This window comes from Lutra lutra, chromosome 4 (genome assembly GCF_902655055.1).
Source record: "Lutra lutra chromosome 4, mLutLut1.2, whole genome shotgun sequence".
NCBI lineage: Eukaryota > Metazoa > Chordata > Mammalia > Carnivora > Mustelidae > Lutra > Lutra lutra.
This window is the reverse complement of record NC_062281.1, coordinates 153966399-153984628: the sequence shown is the minus strand read 5'-3', so window position 1 is coordinate 153984628 and position 18230 is coordinate 153966399. Positions and strand designations below refer to the sequence as shown.

The window sequence follows — 18230 nt, the reverse complement described above, 5'->3', positions numbered from 1 at the left end:
ACAAATAAACCTTCACGTGTACTACCTTTAAAGCTATTTTAAAAACTTACCCAGAGAAGGAAATATCATAATAGCTTTTATATTAGGGTCCTCTATTTCTCAAGTTTCTGTAACATGGCTATCACTTCTATAATTTAAAAAAATCAGATATACTGGCTTTTTGCTAAATATATAAAAGTAAAGCAAATTATTGTCAAAGTTATTTTTTAATTACTAAATGAGATAATGTAAATCAAAATGTCCTATAAATTGTATGCTGCTATTCATATGTCATACATATTTTGCAAGGCACTATAGTGAAACTTGCTTTAAGAAAACCCAGTATCTCAAAAAAAAAAAAAAAAGAAAACCCAGTATCTCAAAAGATTTAAGGTATAGAACAGGTACATTATGAAATGATCATTTATTTTATAAAAGGATTCACAACAGGCTTCTAGAAGTTAGCTTCCCCAGAATACTTCAAATAACTAATTTGCTAAAATTTACTTATATTTCAATTTATAAGAGCACATCTAGTATGAGGCATTCTGTACCCATTCTAGCATAACTTAGTAAAGAGATAGTTATATTTTTCTTACATTTAAAACATCATAAAAGTCGGCCAGTTACAAGGATTAGCAACTAGAGTTTTTCCCATAATCTCCCATAAACCTATTTTTTGCCTAACTATAGGTTAAGATTTAAAGACTAGGAAAAAGTCAAGCTATTTTTAAATCTTTAATAGTCCAGTTCTGAAAAACTGTGGCAATTACTGCAGGTAGTCTGATTTTCACATCTGCGTTCATCCAATACTACCTCATAGAAAGTCTATACTTACCACCATAACCCACTCACTTGATGGTTTGCCAACATTTGAACATGCTAAGGAAAAGGTATGCACGGTCATTATTTGTCTCCCAGCAAAAGAGGTGGACATTGGAAAATGCACTGCATCTAAAAGCAGGGAATGCCTATATCATGCTTTAAGTATTCCAATTCAGAAAGATAATAGAGTAAAAAAATATTTTTAATGAAAAAAACACCCACTTTACATATTCCAGCCCTTACCCAAATCCTAAGGAATTTCCTTCCATGAAATGAGAAGGATATATTTGACATTTGGATTCCAGTAACAACTAGTTAAGCCAGAAAACTGGGGCTCACTTTAGAGTCCATCTGCTCCTTCCACTTCCACAACAAAACAATCCTACAATTCTCAACTGTCTCCAATACCTCTTGTTCCCTTTGTCCCTCACCCTGATTCATGGCTGCTTGCAAGATTCACCAAACTCTCCAACCTGATCTATCCTTCGCATGGACCCCTTGTCCCAATACTTAGATATGATTACTTTCCTGCTCCTATCTAGCTCCTGTCCACCCAGTTTGGTCTCTGATTCTCCTGACTCTCCATACATATTACTATACCTCATATATTTAGTAGGAAGCCAGATAGCTGAAAAAAAATTTAAAGAAATCTGCTACAACTGACAAAAATCTCTGGTCATTATTTAAGACTTCCGTCTATGCCCTCTGTCAATCCTCCCTTTGAAGGAATACTCTGTACTATGTGTATGAGAGGAATGTATGATATAGAGCAATCATCTCTGCTTGTTCATGTTTTCCATGTTTATCTCTACCATGCTAGACCTGAGAACTCCAGAGTGGCAGACACTGAACATCTTTCTTCAGGTTCCAAGTCCCTGAAACAGTTCCTGGCATATACCAGACTCTCTGAAAAGAAGTGCAAGTGAAAAAATGAGTTGACCTCAAATTCCACTGTGGAAGTTAAGGGTATCTCCGTAACAGCTATGTACACAATAAAAAGCACTGCAGTTAAGAGTCAGAAGACCAGATTCCACTGATTGGCTAGGTGATCTCGCATGTCACCATGAAAAACTCATGACCCTACAGGAAACAGACACCTATGGCAGAACAGGATAAGCAGAAGATGCAGCATTTAAAAAGCTAGGTTTGAACTTTGATGTGGCGGATCTATAATCTTAGGGGTGGGCAATTCACTTCTGACCCACCTACTTATCACAGGGTACTGTTCTAAGAGTCAAATGAGCTCAATGAAGGGAAAAAGCATTTTTTTTTTTTTTAGCATATTTTGCTAAAAGGCAAAATACTATTATAATTCCTGTTTGTACATAGAAACTTCTAGGTGTTAAAGCTCTAGTTAAAAAGTTAGCTATTTCCTAAAGTAACCATTTACAAAATTACTTTTAAAATCTTAGATTTAGGGCGCCTGGGTGGCTCAGTGGGTTAAGCCGCTGCCTTCGGCTCAGGTCATGATCCCGGAGTCCTGGGATCGAGTCCCGCATCGGGCTCGCTGCTCAGCAGCGAAGCCTGCTTCCCTTCCTCTCTCTCTGCCTGCCTCTGCCTACTTGTGATCTCTCTCTGTCAAATAAATAAATAAAATCTTAAAAAAAAAAATAAAAGAGATTCCTTTATTAAAAAAAAAAATCTTAGATTTATTTATTTTTATTTTATTTTTATTTTTTTAAAGATTTTATTTATTTACCTGACAGATAGAGATCACAGGCAGGCAGAGAGGCAGGCAGAGAGAGAGAGAGAGAGAGAGGAGGAAGCAGGCTCCCCGCCGAGCAGAGAGCCCGATGCAGGGCTCGATCCCAGGACCCCGGGATCATGACCTGAGCCGAAGGCAGAGGCTTTAACCCACTGAGCCACCCAGGCGCCCCTAAAATCTTAGATTTAAAAGAACGTAAAATATAATGACAAAATGCTAAAGGATATAAGTCAACAATAAGCTGCCCGGTAGTACAGCACTGAGAATGAGCTGGAACTTAAGATTAAGTGATTACTTAGGTTTCATGAGACCCTCAAACTGCCCCAAATCCTAAATACCACAGAGAGAAAGATTATGCTGCCAAGGTTTAGAAATGAAAGGAAGGGAAGATTTAAAGTTAAACCCTCATTTTCTTACCCAGTCTTTTTTTTTTTTTTTTAAAGATTTTATTTATTTATTTGACAGAGAGATCACAAGCAGGCAGAGAGGCAGGCAGAGAGAGAGGAGGAAGCAGGCTCCCTGCTGAGCAGAGAGCCCGATGTGGGGCTCGATCCCAGGACTCTGAGATCATGACCTGAGCCGAAGGCAGCGGCTTAACCCACTGAGCCACCCAGGCGCCCCATCTTACCCAGTCTTTAAAGCCTTTGTTTGGTAAAAGGAATTAATTTTGCCAAAATAATGCTGCTGATACCTGACAAAACCTGTCAAGAAACTCTTCCTTTCTTCCTTCGTTTTTTTTTTTTTTTGAAGACTTTTAGTTATTTGAGAGAGAGAGAGAGAGAGAGAGAGAGAGGGAAGGAGCGCACAACTAGACAGAGCAGCAGGCAGAGGGAGAGAGGGAGAAGCAGACTCCCCGGAAACTATTTCTAGTGTAAGAACGTACAGGAGGCAGGTGGTCCGGACGACTGCAGCATCACACCTGCGACAACGGACCACTAGAGCACACACACTGTGAGGGCATTTGTTCACCATCCCTACTCAAACGCTCCGCCTGGTATCTGATGCGGTAGGGAATTATCAGTAAGTACTGTGGGCCACTGTCTTTCTCTTCTTTTTTATTGGAGGGGTGAGTGGGGGTCTATAGGAGGAGAGCTCATATCAGAACTCTTTGGAGGAGGAGAAGCATACGTATTTTAATAAAACCCCCCTCACTCTCAGAAGGCTTGATATTCCTTCCTAGGAGGGTATAACGTACCCATTACCGCTGTCATCTTTAAGGATCCCTGATATAGAGCTGACATTCCTTAGGACAGAACACAAAGCTCTCCTTAATCTATACCCCTTACCTACCCTCCCTACTCTCCCTACCCTCCCACGAAGATTAAAAACAAAAATCCAACCCCAAACTATTCAGACATACTTTAAAGCTTAATTTAAACATCTGAAGAAGCACATTTCTTAACATAAATCAGGGCATCTTAACAAGAATGCTTCTGTACTGTGAAAGAAACTATCTACTTGGGTTTTATTATAGTAGTATGTACTACCTTTTAAGCAAACTAAAATATCCAAAAGTACAAGTTGGTAGGAAAAACGTAAATAATTTTTTTCGTTTTTGAGCAGCTAATATAATTTTAAAATAATAAAAAGGAATGCATCTGTCTGATACAAGCCAGATTTTATCACCCATACTTATAAATAAACAGGAATACATACAGAGACAGACATCTTAAAAAGCCATCACTTTCTCCATCTTCAAGATAGTTCCTATGTGTTTGTGAACTTCTCATTTGCAGATCTGCTGAAATAACAAGGTACAATTTATGATATCCTGTATCCCAAAAACTGGTCTCAAAACTACCCCTAGAGAGACAGGCTCTACAGATACCCAGTTGCTTTTATAAGTGTAATCTGATACCCTGATAAGGAATGCAAGTTCCTCTGGCATGTTAACAACCAAATCGATATTCTACCACATTATGGATTTCCTATTTTATTTTCAAATTCTTGTTGACATTGCTGCTTTCTGCTTAATAACGTTCTGTTTAATTTCAAACTAATCACAAAATAATTAGAAAGTTAATGAAATCAGTATCTAAAATAAGGTATGAACTAGCACATTTTCAAAGGTAAGCTCAGCTTTAGATTGATGTTTTACATTCCTACAAATTAAAATTTATTTCTAGCATGGAAGTAAAAATAGAACAAGAACTCACACTTTTGGGGTAGTTTCACTATTTGGTTAGCATATCGGAAATGTCAGAATACCTCATTAGTTCATAGTGAAATATCCTTCAAAGCAAGCTACGTGTTTTTATTTTTTATTTTTTTATTTTATTTTATTTTTTTAAAAGATTTTATTTATTTATTTGAGAGAGAGACAGTGAGAGAGAGCATGAGCGAGAAGAAGGTCACAGGGAGAAGCAGACTCCCCATGGAGCTGGGAGCCCGATGTGGGACTCGATCCCGGAACCCCGGGATCATGACCTGAGCTGAAGACAGTCGTCCAACCAACTGAGCCACCCAGGCGTCCCAAGCTACGTGTTTTTAGAATATTGATTCTCAAAGCATGGTCCCCTAACCAGTAGTATCAACAAAATCTGGAAATTGTCAGAAATTCAAATTCTCAGGTCCTATCTCAGATCCAGTAAACTGGAAACTTTGGAAGTAAGGATCAGAAATCTGTTTTAACAAGCTCTCCAGATCCTAATGCACTCTAAAGTTTGAGAACCACTGTTTAGAAATAATTTGTTCACTTTCTATTAGTGAAAGAACAATCACACAACCAATCCCAGACCACAACCAGATTTGCTCATGTTGTTATCCCAAGCTACTTGAAATAAAACTTACAGGACATTTTGCTTAGCGATGATTCTTTCAAATTTGTAGGCTCTGGCTCCAACTGTGGTGCATACTGGATTTCTGGCTTAGACTAAAATGATAATGAAAGCAATTAAGCCATTTGTACTTCTTATGCTTTTCTCAGTAACAAGTTCTATAACACATCATCTGTATAAACATTCAAATTGAGAAAAAGTAACAGAAGTCTGGTTTAAAAAAATAAAACACATTAGCCACAATATATTTTAATTGCACTTCCTAAACATCAGATCCAGTGCCTTGCAAAGAAACAGACAGATTTCTGGCATCAAGTATTTAGTCAGTTTAACTTTCTGACAACATTAAAAAAAAATTAAAAAGCAGGGACAAATTACAACATACTGCATTAAATAGCATACCCTGCAAAAATGAATTCTAATTCTAGCAGACTGCCAAAATCTGGGGCTAAATACCTATTATCTCTATTTTTCTCATCTGAAACATTCCATTCTTCCCTAAGTATGAGTAATTCACACACTATAGCTAAATACTCCGTACTTCACATCCTCCATATAGCACAGACCCTCTGGAGCAGGGGTTTCTCCAGTCTAGTTGCACTCAATTAATACAAAGAGAGAAACAAAGCTAATCTCATATCAAATTAGGAATAAATGAGGGGTCCACCCTGAGATTGAACTTAAGCTTTAGGCTAGTTAGATTTAGGACACAGAAATTATGAATTTAAAGAGAAAATCCTTCTGTGTGTTACTTATTACCAAGGTATGTATAAATGACCTAAGACTCAGGATAGTACTAAGAATCACATACTAGCCTTACAGTGAGCCATTCTATTAGCAATCATAATTAAAAGGTTTACTTTAATTATTACTTGAGAGAAAGTGCCACAACATAGTTTGTGGTACATTTGAGGAATTAACTACCAAATTAAAGGAAGATGGCATGATAGGGTGGGATATGAGCCTGGGAATGAAAGTAACCTGAGTCTGAAGCCTAATTCTGTTACTTACTGGCAGGGTGACCTCAAAAAGTTAGACTCTTGGTTTCCTTATCAATTAAAGAGGGATAATACAACCTCACGAAGGTGTTTAAAGATTTGAGACAAGATATGTAAACACCTAGTGCCTAAGAACCTTTAAGAAAAGAAGTTATTATCATCACATCACATAGTCAATAATGAGGTAGGAGAAAAGTTACTTCTCTAGGGGGGCAATATGCTTTCTCAACAAGCTCTTATAAGTGTTACAAAGAAAAGCACTGCAAAAAACTAAAAATTATGTCATAGAGCTCTTCCATATGTGATTTATATGTTCATGTCATTATTTATAGTCAAAGTACATTCATTACTTTTATCTTTCATATCTAGAGGTTTCATTTTATCAATTTAACCACTATAAAATTTAGAAGACTCAGAGTTCTTATTAGATAAGGAAAAACAGGCTTGAGATAGGCTTCCGATGGGCAGAAGGAAGTCACACTGTGTCTTGATGCCCAATGTTTTAATGTAGGCCAGATCAGTAATTATTATTTGATGATGTATATCACTCTATGCCAAGACATTCATTTAAGACATGTACACTTAAGTATTGTCAGCATTTACATGAATCTATGAAGTACAGTTATTACCTGGAATATAACTATTTTTCCATCATCAGCCTGAAGATAAAAAGTCCATGAAGAGGTTATGAAGCTCTGAGCAGAGTCCATCATGTCACTCCAGAATGACCTTACCAGAGTTAAAGGGAAGAGTAGATGCATTTTTGGCATCAGGGACATGAGCTTTAAAAAAAAAAAAAAAAAAAAAAAAAAAAAAAAAAGTTAAATCATGAGAAATCTATTATTTTTATAGATTTATATTCAAGAGAACAAACTTAATGAGCATTCCCCAAATCTTGGGACAGGGAATAAAAAGTTAAGTGATTCTATCATAATAACTAGCATTAAACTCTTTAGTTTCCTATGCAAATAAACTGTGATAAAGCTTAAGATCCAGGCTACTTTAATTTGCCACCAAACACATTTATAAACTACCTGTCACCTCTATCAGAATAACAAACTTTTGAATCAGATTTTGAATCTTCAAAATTGTGAAGACTCTTAAGATTTGATTAATTTAGGATTAGTAAGGCCTCAAGAGGTTGAAGGAGGAGGGACAAATTATACTCTCCTCATCTTTAATGCTTTTATGTAAATATATCATGCTATAATGAACATCAGTGGAAAAGGAGAAGGAGAAAAACTCAACCAAAAGAATATATACATCAAATGTGAGACATCTGATAGCAAGGCAGGGTGAGGGGAGTACTTATGGGCTGAATATATAGAGTAAGCTACTGATTTTAACATTAATGGGTATCATGTCCCCCCAATTCTGACCTTTTCATTTACTTAGCAGCAGTGGGCCCCTTTAGAGCACAAGTATGGGATACCATTTGCTGCACTCTAGTGATGGCTTTGGTTCTGCTATATTTCAAAAGAGAGGCATTATGGAATAAGAGATCAGACTATAGAATCAAAAGATCTATATTCATGATTCAATTTTCCCACTAACAGCTGTGAGATTTTTCATTGATTAATTCACCAAACAGGTATTCACTGAGATTATAAATTTCAGGAGATCAGGGACCATGTGTATTTGATTCATTGACATATACCTGTGTTTAATCGTGTAATCTATATAGGACAGAGGTTAAAAATAGGGTAATACGTGTGTATGAAGAAAGGCACCTAACCCAAACCAGGAAGAGAAGGGGTTAAGAAGGCTTCACAAAAGAAATGACACCTGCTCTGAATCAAGGGGATTCAACAGAACGATGGGGAGTAGAAGGAACAAAACCATGAAATAAATCATATAAAAATTAAGAACTAAGAACTACCCTACGACCCAGCAATTGCACTACTGGGTATTTACCCTAAAGTTACAAACGTAGTGATCTGAAGGGGCACGTGCACCCAAATGTTTATAGCAGCAATGTCTACAATAGCCAAACTATGGAAAGAACCTAGATGTCCATCAACAGACGAATGGATAAAGAAGATGTGGTATATATACACAATGGAATACTATGCAGCCATCAAAAAAATGAAATCTTGCCATTTGCGACGATGTGGATGGAACTAGAGGGTATCATGCTTAGCGAAATAAGTCAATCAGAGAAAGACAATTATCATATGATCTCCCTGATATGAGGAAGTGGAGATGCAACATGGGGAGTTAAAGGGGTAGGAGAAGAATGAATGAAACAAGATGGGATTGGGAGGGAGACAAACCATAAGTGACTCTTAATCTCACAAAACAAATTGAGGATTGCTAGGGGGAGGGGGTTTGGGAGAGGGGGGTGGGGTTATGGACATTGGGGAGGGTATGTGCTATGGTGAGTGCTGTGAAGTGTGTAAACCTGGCGATTCACAGACCTGTACCCCTGGGGATAAAAATATATGTTTATAAAAAAAAAATTTTAAAAAAAATTAAGAACTACTCAGTAAGTATACAACTAAGAGAAAAAAATGGTTCTTAAAAATTAGAAACATGTTTAACATTCCTCATAATAAGAAAACATAAATTTAAAATATATTAAAAGTGCAACATTGTTGGGAGCTGGCGAAGAAGGAAAGTGGGTATGGGTTTCTTTTTGGGGTAATAAAAATTCTTGGAATTAGACAGTGATGATGGTTGCACAGCTTTGTGAACATACTAACAACTACTGAATTGAATACTTCACAAGGATGAATTTTATACAACGTGAATTACATCTCAATTTTAAAAATTGGAACAAATTCCACAGAGGACAATTTTGCTCTACTTCTCAAAATTAAAATACAGATACCTCTTGCTCAGCAATTCTACTGTGATTCTTCTATTCTATAGATATAAATGTGCAAAGTATGCAACATCACTTATAAATGAAAAAGATTAGAAACAACCAACATCTCCAAATAAGAGACTGCTGAAGTAAATTATGATTCATCCACACAATGGATTGTACAATGAAAAACAGAATGGACATTATTTATGTATACTTGTATTTTAAAAAAGAAGGAGTACATACATCCTTGTATATGCATAAAATACGTCTGTCTTGGTAACCCTGGGTACATTAAGAGGAAAACTGAATGGCCAGAAGATACAGGGGTAGGAGATTTTTCACTATATACTCTTTTTACCTTTTGAGTTCTATACCATGTAGCTGTACTTCCTCTGCAAAAGTTAATAAATTAACAAACTTTATCCAGAATGTCTAGAGTATAGAGTATGGGGGGGTGGGGAAAAGAGATGGCCTAAGAGAGGTAATCAGGAGCCAGGCCATGATAGGTGGTTTGCACTTAGCCCTGTATGTAATGGCGGGGTGGGGGGGGGCAACTCCTGAAGTATATAAGAGAGGAGAATGACATGATGAGATTTCCATTTAGAAAATAAATATCTGAACACATACTGAAGGATGGACTCGAAGGGGGTGAAGTGGAAAAATAGTTTGCAAGTTTAGTAATACAGATGAGAAAAGATGATGATCTAGGTTAAGGCAACAGCAGCTGGGATGAAAAAAAACGACTGTCAACTACTGATTCTCTGAGCCTGTTTTTTCATATGCAAAATGGGGATAACATCATCACTGGACCAAGAGAAAATATGAAAGAGAGTATGGATATGAACGTAACTTTCAACAACAGCAAAGCATTATACAAAAGTAATTATGCAACTGACTTTTCTATCTGCAAACATTTAATTTGTTTGCTGAAAACTAATTATGAAATATAACACTAAAACAGTATCTAGTGGGCGATAAACATTTCAATACAAATCAGTGCAATTTAAGCAGGCAATTCTGAAAGGCAGTATTGTTTCGTACTTGTTCTTGTCTCAGTTCAGCGAATGGCAGCTGATTCTGGCAACCAAGATGGCAAGCATATTGCTCATCAGATTGGGAATATGCTTCCGTGCATGCTGTAAGAGAAAAACAGTCAAATTACAAGGAAAAAGAGAGAGAGAGAGACGGAGGAGAAAGAGGGAAGGAAAGAAAAAGGGAAAGGACAGAAAAGAAGGGATTTGGCATTTTGTAAAAGAAAATTTCTTATACTTAAAAAGCATTTCATAGATATGAATTTTCAAATTCAATAATAGTAGCAAATATATTATTATTATTATTTTTTAAAGATTTTATTTATTTGACAGACAGAGATCACAAGAAGGCAGAGAGGCAGGCAGAGAGAGAGGAAGGGAAGCAGGCTCCCTGCTGAGCAGGGGGCCCAATGCGGGGCTCGATCCCAGGACCCTGGGATCATGACCCGAGCTGAAGGCAGAGGCTCAACCCCCTGAGCCACCCAGGCGCCCGCAAATATATTATTTTAATAAGCCTCGCATCTTCTACCTCCCACACGTCAGATGTTTCCAGTATAAATCTACCGATTACACACTCAGGCTCAGGCTAGATGATGACAGTCATAATAAGGGGATCCTCATCACTAAGGTTTGCAAAGTGGAAAAAACACTGGTCTGGCATCCTGAAGTTTTGGCTTCATACACATTTGATTGTGTATGTGACCTGGGCTGTGCTGTTTAACCTCTTCAACTGTTGATTTCTATATGTTTAAAATGGGAATACCATACTTCATGGAGTTGAACAAAACAATATATTTTAGTGATTTACACCGATCTGTGACATTACCGTTAAGATCTGGATGACTTTCCTGAGAATCAAGGGTATTTGCATGGCAAAGAAAAATCCAACAAAGCAATCAGTTTAACACCCTAAATTCTGAGAACCTGAACTTAGAAAATGTCCTACAGCAGGATTCTGAAGTTGAAATGGGTGCACACTTTCTTCATTTAGTTCAGCAGAGCCAGTTCCTTCTTATGATATAGAACACTTAACCACTGTAACAATTTTTTCTTTTTTCTTTCCGACCCAGTCACGTATTTGTAATCTACTTCTCCAAGGTGCTAGATAATAAACTGAACAGCATTATGCACATATAAAGATGGCCAGTTACGAGACTGAGCCCTTAAAAAATAACGTCATGATATCAAGGAGACTAGATAGGAGTCATGGCATAGTGGTGGGGAAAAAGGTACCTCCTGCTGTACTGAATAAGTAGCATAATGTAATGAATGGAGAAAATTCCACTACAGTTTCTTTAAAAAGTTAAATGTCAATTTTGTCTTGATTACAGGTTTCTTTTATTAAACACATCTCTTTCACCAAAAGGTAAGAACAGTGTTTTAAGAGATGACAGACTCTGGTTACTTCTTTTATCGGCATGACCCACAAAGAATACACCATTAAATAGTGAGTCAAATGCCTGATTCAGTAAAAACAAAACAAAACAAAAAAAACGTTGAGCTAAATCAACTGGCCTATGATTGAAGGGCTTAAGAAAATTATACTATCCACTGAAAAGGTAGTGATGAATTATGAGAAGGGTAATTACTACTGCATTTAAACCGAATGCCTGGTTATACAAAGGTGTCCTACCCACAGTACCAAATAAACATTGGCTCAACAAATAGAAGCAGCCCCCACTTTTCAGAAGTTCATACCTATTTTTGCTAACCAAAAGAAATCCAAAGAGGATTCATGCTTTCATGAAAAAGAAAGCGAAAACTTTAAAGTTCAGCATTTGCTCTGCAGTGAGCCATTACAGAGGCAGCCCGCACTCCTCAGCAGCAAGGGCAGCACAGCCAAGCTCCTTCCCTGGGAACTGAGCTGGGCAGGCAAGCTACCATAGCTTTGACAGTGTCTGTGAGCATCTGTGTTTTATCTTGATTTACTTTGTGCCTCTTAGCAAGATGTTACCTAAAGTACCAGAAAAGCCTAAGAGAGGTTATTTTTTGGGTCTGAGAACACTCAAAAATTTTTCCATGTAAAGTAATGGTAATTGCTTCTTTATGCTATGCCATTTTGGCTTAGGAAAGGTTTCACAAGAATGCTCTACTTTCATATAGCAGGGAAACCTATAGATGAAATTTAAAGTTCATGAAATTTGGGGTGCCTGGGTGGCTCAGTGGGTTAAAACCTCTGCCTTCAGCTCACATCATGATTTCAGGGTCCTGGGATTGAGCCCCGCATCGGGCTCTCTGCTCAGCAGGGAGTCTGCTTTCCCAGCCCCGTCTCTGCCTGCCTCTTTGCCTACTTGTGATTTCTGTCTGTCAAATAAATAAAATCTTAAAAAAAAAAAAAAAGTCCATGAAATTTCTAGCAGCAGCTGATAAAACTGTAACCTCATAATAACTAGAGATTAGTTTGAACTAGAAATTAGTTTAAACAATATGCTTGTCATCTTATGAGGAAAATACATAAGGAGCATAACACAACCCAAAAAACTGCAATGCTATATACTGTTAGCATAGGATCTTACCAGATTCACATTCCATTTTGGTCCGATTTAAATCAATTCCATCATCCACAAATTGACAAATTGAAAACAGCCTGCAACCTCTCTGACATGCGTACAACTCCTCTTCCTAGGGAGTTCAAGAAGAAGGAGGATTACAAAAAAAATAATATTTTTCCCTTGGGGGGAAAAAGAGGTCAAAAAGAAAACAAAGTTAGTAGGGTTTATTATAAAATGTCCAATAAAAGTTTATAACTGAAAGCAAGAAATACGATAGGAGCCAGGTAATACCCAAGACCTTTGCCATATAAAGAGGTTTTAGTTTCTTATTTTAAAAGTGATACCCAAGAAAGAAGCTTAGTGGGAAAAGACAAAACAAAACAAAAAAGCCCATACCCTTTTCCCATATTCCAAGGTTACATGTTGTGGGAAAAATTTGAAAATAAAAATAACAGCGACATAATCAGAACTTTAACAGAAGTAGAAATGAGTAAGCAAGGACCTCAGGATGAATGGCATCCCTCTGCCACATTTATACAATTCATCTGGCTTCTCAGGAAAAAGTATCCTAACTAGCTTCACATGGCAAATGGTGCCATAAAGGCCCCACAAAGTGAGGCATACATCTATAAAAATGCTTTCATGAAAGGCGTTTTTAAACTTGGCTTACTTTAACTGAACACACAAACAAGAGCAACAGTGCGGTGTATGGTAAAGTCCTCTGGAATCAGCCAGACCTGGATTAAAACTGTTCCGGTGAGTGACGCTGCACAAGTGGCTCTACCTATCTAAATCTCAGTTTTCTCATGGTGAAGGAGATAATAGCTATAAAGTATCTCCAAAGCCCTCAAAAATGCTGGAACAGAGCTACTCCTCGTATAGTGCCTGGGACACAGATGGTGCTCAATAAATGGTAGTAGTGTTAATCACGATAATAGATTTTTTTTAAAAACAGAAAACAACAGTTACAGGCGTCACTGTCTATTTATGGGAGCTCAGGATAGGGTCGATTTTTCATTATGGGAAAATGTTAACTGCTTAATAAGACTAATAACCATGTTTTCAACAGGCTTTTGTTAGATGAAATACACACAGTATTCGACACAAACCAGTACATGTGGGGGAGCCCCCTCAACTTACTGTGTGATCCACTGTGTACAAATTGGCGGGCACCTAATAAGGAGGGAAACAGCATGTGCATACACCAGTTAGCAATCAATGGAAGAGAAAGGTATGCATTTCTTTCCAGCGGAAGGATCAGTGAGATGTATGCAGCAGCAACAACCGATACAGAAGGGATGGCTGCAGTCTGACATTAAACAAGTGTTATCATGTAATTCTGAAGCTAGAATGTTTTTGGACCTCAGTTCTAGCTGCATTTATTGTATCTGGAGCATTACATAATCTCTTTATACTGCACAGAGGAAGCTTGAGCTCATTAGTATGAGCTCTATTGCACGCCATTTCATTTTCAGGTAGGTTTTCTTTTCTTTTTAAGATTTTATTTATTTATTTTGACAGACAGAGATCACAAGTAGGCAGAGAAGCAGAGAGAGAGAGAGAGAGGAGGAAGCAGGCTCCCTGCTGAGCAGAGAGCCCGATGCGGGGCTCGATCCCAGGACCCTGGAATCATGACCTGAGCCGAAGGCAGAGGCTTTAACCCACTGAGCCACCCAGGCGCCCCAGGTTTTCTTTTTTTAAACCAAGCCAATAAGCCCTCCAATCCCATTTCCGAAAGACAGTATGGGATGCTGCAAAGAGCCTAGGTCCAGGAATCAGTCCTGCTTTGAAGCTCAGCCGCACAACTTGTCCTGTACAATCTTGGCAAAGTGACAATCTCTCTCAGCCTCAGTTTCCTTGGTTTTAAGATGGGGACAATACTCTCTTATGTCAATCTTGATTATGATAAGGATTATACATTTTATATCCACAAATGAATATTATGCTATACTATCTAATAAATAAGCATAATAATAATGTATTTAATGAGCACCCACAATGTGCCAGACAGCATGGTAACATTTGAGGTATTATACAATGTCCAACCCAGAGTAGGGGCTCAACTGGTAGCTATTAAGAATCATATCCTTATTCCAACTAAGTGTTTCATGTACTAGATAATATTATTATTTTAAGTAAGTATTTCATGCTCTATGTATCTCAAATGATTGGCAAGCTTATCTTAAATGTATCTCCTCTAATTTAGAGCACAAGTAAATGGTGCTCCCCACCAAAATGAATGCCAGCTAAATAATCAGAAGGGACCTCAATGATACCATTTATAGAATATATGCATTTGCTTTCCCAGAACTGGTTTTATGTGCTAAGAGTGCCACATACTTTATCTTTAATCCTCACACAAGCTCTGTAAGGTGTGAGGTGTTGTTGTTGTTGTTTTTTATTAGTTGACAAAATGAAGTCTTGAGAAGTTAAGTGATCAGCAAAGCTATACAGAGAGTAAAAGTGGAGCTGGGAATGGAACCCAGGCTTTTATGGTTCCAGAGCCCACACTCTTTAAAAATGACGAGGTTGGTTCTAATTAGCTTTGTTGTTAAAATAACACACGTCTCTTGTATTTGAATCCAGACAAATTATGCAATTGCGCTTTTGAGGAAAGCTAAATGGTAACTATAGTGGAATTTTGAAATTGCTACTTACAAACAGCTATTCTACTTTCTTGCAACAAATAATTCATTCTGAAAAAGAGCCATTAAAATGAGATTTCTATCTTCCAGTTGCAAATACCAGATGAAAGGTTACGTGAGCTTCTAAATTCATCTAATTTCTTATAACATGCACTGCTTTTTCCTGAACTGCAAAGTACAGTAACTTGGAGGGCCAAAAGAAATCAGCGAAATAAGTAAATTAAATCTTTTCAACACAACTTTATTAATAGAGGGCAGCACAGTATAGCCAGTTTTAGGACTGCATTCCTACCACTCCACTACTTCTTAGTTATGTGACCTTAAGCAAGTCACTTAACCTTTCAGAGTCTCCACTGTAAAATCCTACTTTTCATAGTAGTGACCATAAGGGATAATGGGTATAAATCTCTCATCAAACTGGAGAACAGAGAGTAGACAGTTAATAAATTTTAAGTCCATCTAACATATAGGAAGCCAAATAACTTCCAAGTTCCTGGTGAGAACAGCTTTAATGAATAAGCAAAGATGACTTACAGATAGCATATCAACTGTTAAAAATTGTTAAATAGTGGATGTTTAAAAAGTGCCTGAAGTTTCCAGAAACGTTTATATTATTTAGTTATTCTCCCAGCATTCCGAGTCATACTACAAGTTTGCTAGGAAAATCTCAAAAAAGGAAAAAAAAAACAAAAAACAAACACAACCAAACACTAGAAGGAAACAAAACATGCCTCCACTCAATGCCAGGCCAAATAAATCTTAATGAATTTCCTCATACAATCTTCTTACTGATAACAGATTTATAAGTAGAGAACACAGTAATGTGTTTAGGGCAGTACACATTGATTGAAATCTGGATGTCAGAATCTCTCATTTCTTTCTCCTGTTATAATTTGTGTCTGACTGAAAATTTTAGGATAATCAATATCCCACACTTTTTCCTGAAAATTGATAAACCCCATGCAATGTAAAATCCTGCAGTAAACAGGCATATGGGAAGTGAGAGCATTTAGAGCTTTTCATTTCAAAGACCTGAAAGCATTTGCCAATAAGGAACATCCTAGAGTTCATTGGCTTTTTCCTCGTGGTTCCATTGTAGTCTGAGAGCACAAAGAGGGCTAGTCACACGGTTAAGCCAACAGCACAGAGGAGATGAAGGGAATACAAGGAGGAAAAGACCAGTAACAGCAGCAAAAGCTCTTACAAAAAAAGCCAGTGGGGGGAAGGAAGCATATATCCAAATTACATATGGGAAAGGGTGGGGAGTCACCACACAATTTAGAATGTGGAGTAAACAGAGTTCCTAAGCTGGAAAAAACAAAACAAAACAAAACAAAAAAAAAAAAAACAACACCAAAAACTTGAGAAGCAGAATGGAATTAAAGGAAAGGCATCAACCGCAGGCGAATGAGAAGTGAAAGCAGGGTCACTCCCTTCGGTAAACTGGGACCCCGACCTCCCACGGGCAGTCTCATTTCTATACCCGCGCCACGAATTCCTTCTGTCTTCTGCACTGAACGGTTAAGTTCTTTGAACGCAAAAGCCTAACTGCTTCTTCTCTAAGCCACCCCAAGCCCTAGTGGCAGCGTCTCGCACACAGTAATTCAACAAAGGCGGAAAGCCCTTCCTGTGCGTCTCACAACTACTAGGTCTGACTTAATATATTTCATACCACGGTATAATTGTCTGCTTCTCTGACTCCCACAACAGAGTGTGCGCTCCCGGCCCAGAGAGGCGCTCGGTAAACACGGGTTATAAACTAACCATTTGTGGGCTTGCATATCCGCTCCTACCCCCCACCATCCCTTACACCCCTCGAACGTGAAGACCCTGCATTAATCATCTATATCTTCTTCCCTATCGGAGTGCTCGTCTTCCCTGCCACCCCGCAAGCTGCCCGAGGAAATGGGTCATGTCTTGCTCATCTCTGCGTCCCCAGTCTATTATAGGGTCGATGCAGCACAAACTTCCGGTAATTACAGCACGAGAGGGGTGCGGGTAGAATTAGGGAGGAAAACAGGAGCTACACAGGTGGGAGACAGCGGTTGAAGGGTGTGGATTCGACACCCAGGTTCCCAAGCCGACACAAGTGCGAGAGAGCGGAGAGATGGGCTGCCAGGGGAGGGTCGTAGCCCGGTTCGGACGGGACCTACCTTGGGGTAGGTATGCAAGGGGAAGGTCAACTGACAGGCCCGGTGACAAGACGCCGTATCACCCAAGATCGAGTCAAAAGCTTCAGCCGAAGCGGTCCCCGAGCCTCCGGCCAGGGCCATGGTCAGCAGCAGCAGCGGCGGGAGCCCCAGCTGGGCCCTGACCCAGAGGCTCCCCTTCGGTGCCGCCATTTTGTTTCCCTCTGTCACAGCAGCTCAGCTTGTTGCTGTTTTCTTTTCAGGGTTTCCTCTGCCTTCCGGGGCCAGCCCCTTCCCCGCCCCTCAGGCCGCAGCTTCCGCCTCCGCCGTCTCCTCAGCTCCGCCCCGACCCGCCCAAAACTGCCGCCTCTCGCCCCACCTCCAGGTCTAAGAACTTCTCCTAGGACGGCAGGAAGAGGTGGATCCAATCATCGCGAGTATTAGAGTGAACCGGCCTCCCCGACGCTTCCCTCCGCGGGGCACGCTGGGGCATGTAGTTCTCTGGAGGCGGGCGAAACATGTGGGATGGGGAAAGTCGGTCTCGGAGAACTACAGTCGCCGTGAGCGCGCCTCACCCGCTCCTTTGTAGTGCATTCTGGGGAATGTGGTTTGGGGAGGTTCAGAGGCGCTCTGAGGTCGGAGAAACCACCGTCCAGGAAGGAAGCATCATTTTAATTCTGATCGCCGAGGTGCCGACAGGAGTGGATCCTCAAAGGGTGCACTCTGGAAGGGTCCAGCTACTGGCAGGGCTGCTTCTCCTGGTGGGTCTCACGTCAGACCTTCGTTAGGTTCCCCTTCCTGGACTCCTGAGTGCTGAGGGTAGAGGAGGATGGTGGTTCC

The 18230-nt window shown here is 39.1% G+C and overlaps 2 protein-coding genes across 6 annotated transcripts in view; one reads left to right on the top strand and one right to left on the bottom strand.

Annotated features, from left to right (window-relative positions):
* Nucleotides 1-17761, bottom strand: part of TMEM59 (transmembrane protein 59) — a 29803-nt gene extending 12042 nt beyond the window's left edge. The window contains exons 1-7 of one of the 4 annotated variants that reach the window (XM_047728757.1): nucleotides 17415-17761; nucleotides 13757-13789; nucleotides 12641-12746; nucleotides 10135-10229; nucleotides 6914-7066; nucleotides 5300-5381; nucleotides 4166-4250 (exon numbers count right to left, since the gene is read on the bottom strand). In XM_047728757.1, coding sequence (XP_047584713.1) covers nucleotides 4166-4250; nucleotides 5300-5381; nucleotides 6914-7066; nucleotides 10135-10229; nucleotides 12641-12746; nucleotides 13757-13789; nucleotides 17415-17603 — 743 coding nt within the window. In that variant the 5' untranslated portion in view covers nucleotides 17604-17761. The remainder of the gene's footprint in view (nucleotides 1-4165; nucleotides 4251-5299; nucleotides 5382-6913; nucleotides 7067-10134; nucleotides 10230-12640; nucleotides 12747-13756; nucleotides 13790-17414) is intronic. The other 3 variants (XM_047728758.1, XM_047728759.1, XM_047728760.1) reach the window with 3 other exon arrangements.
* A 179-nt stretch (nucleotides 17762-17940) lies between these two features.
* Nucleotides 17941-18230, top strand: part of TCEANC2 (transcription elongation factor A N-terminal and central domain containing 2) — a 43382-nt gene continuing 43092 nt past the window's right edge. Inside the window, exon 1 of one of the 2 annotated variants that reach the window (XM_047728763.1) lies at nucleotides 17941-18151. The gene's annotated coding sequence lies outside the window, so the exon portion shown is untranslated. The remainder of the gene's footprint in view (nucleotides 18152-18230) is intronic. The other variant, XM_047728762.1, reaches the window with a different exon arrangement.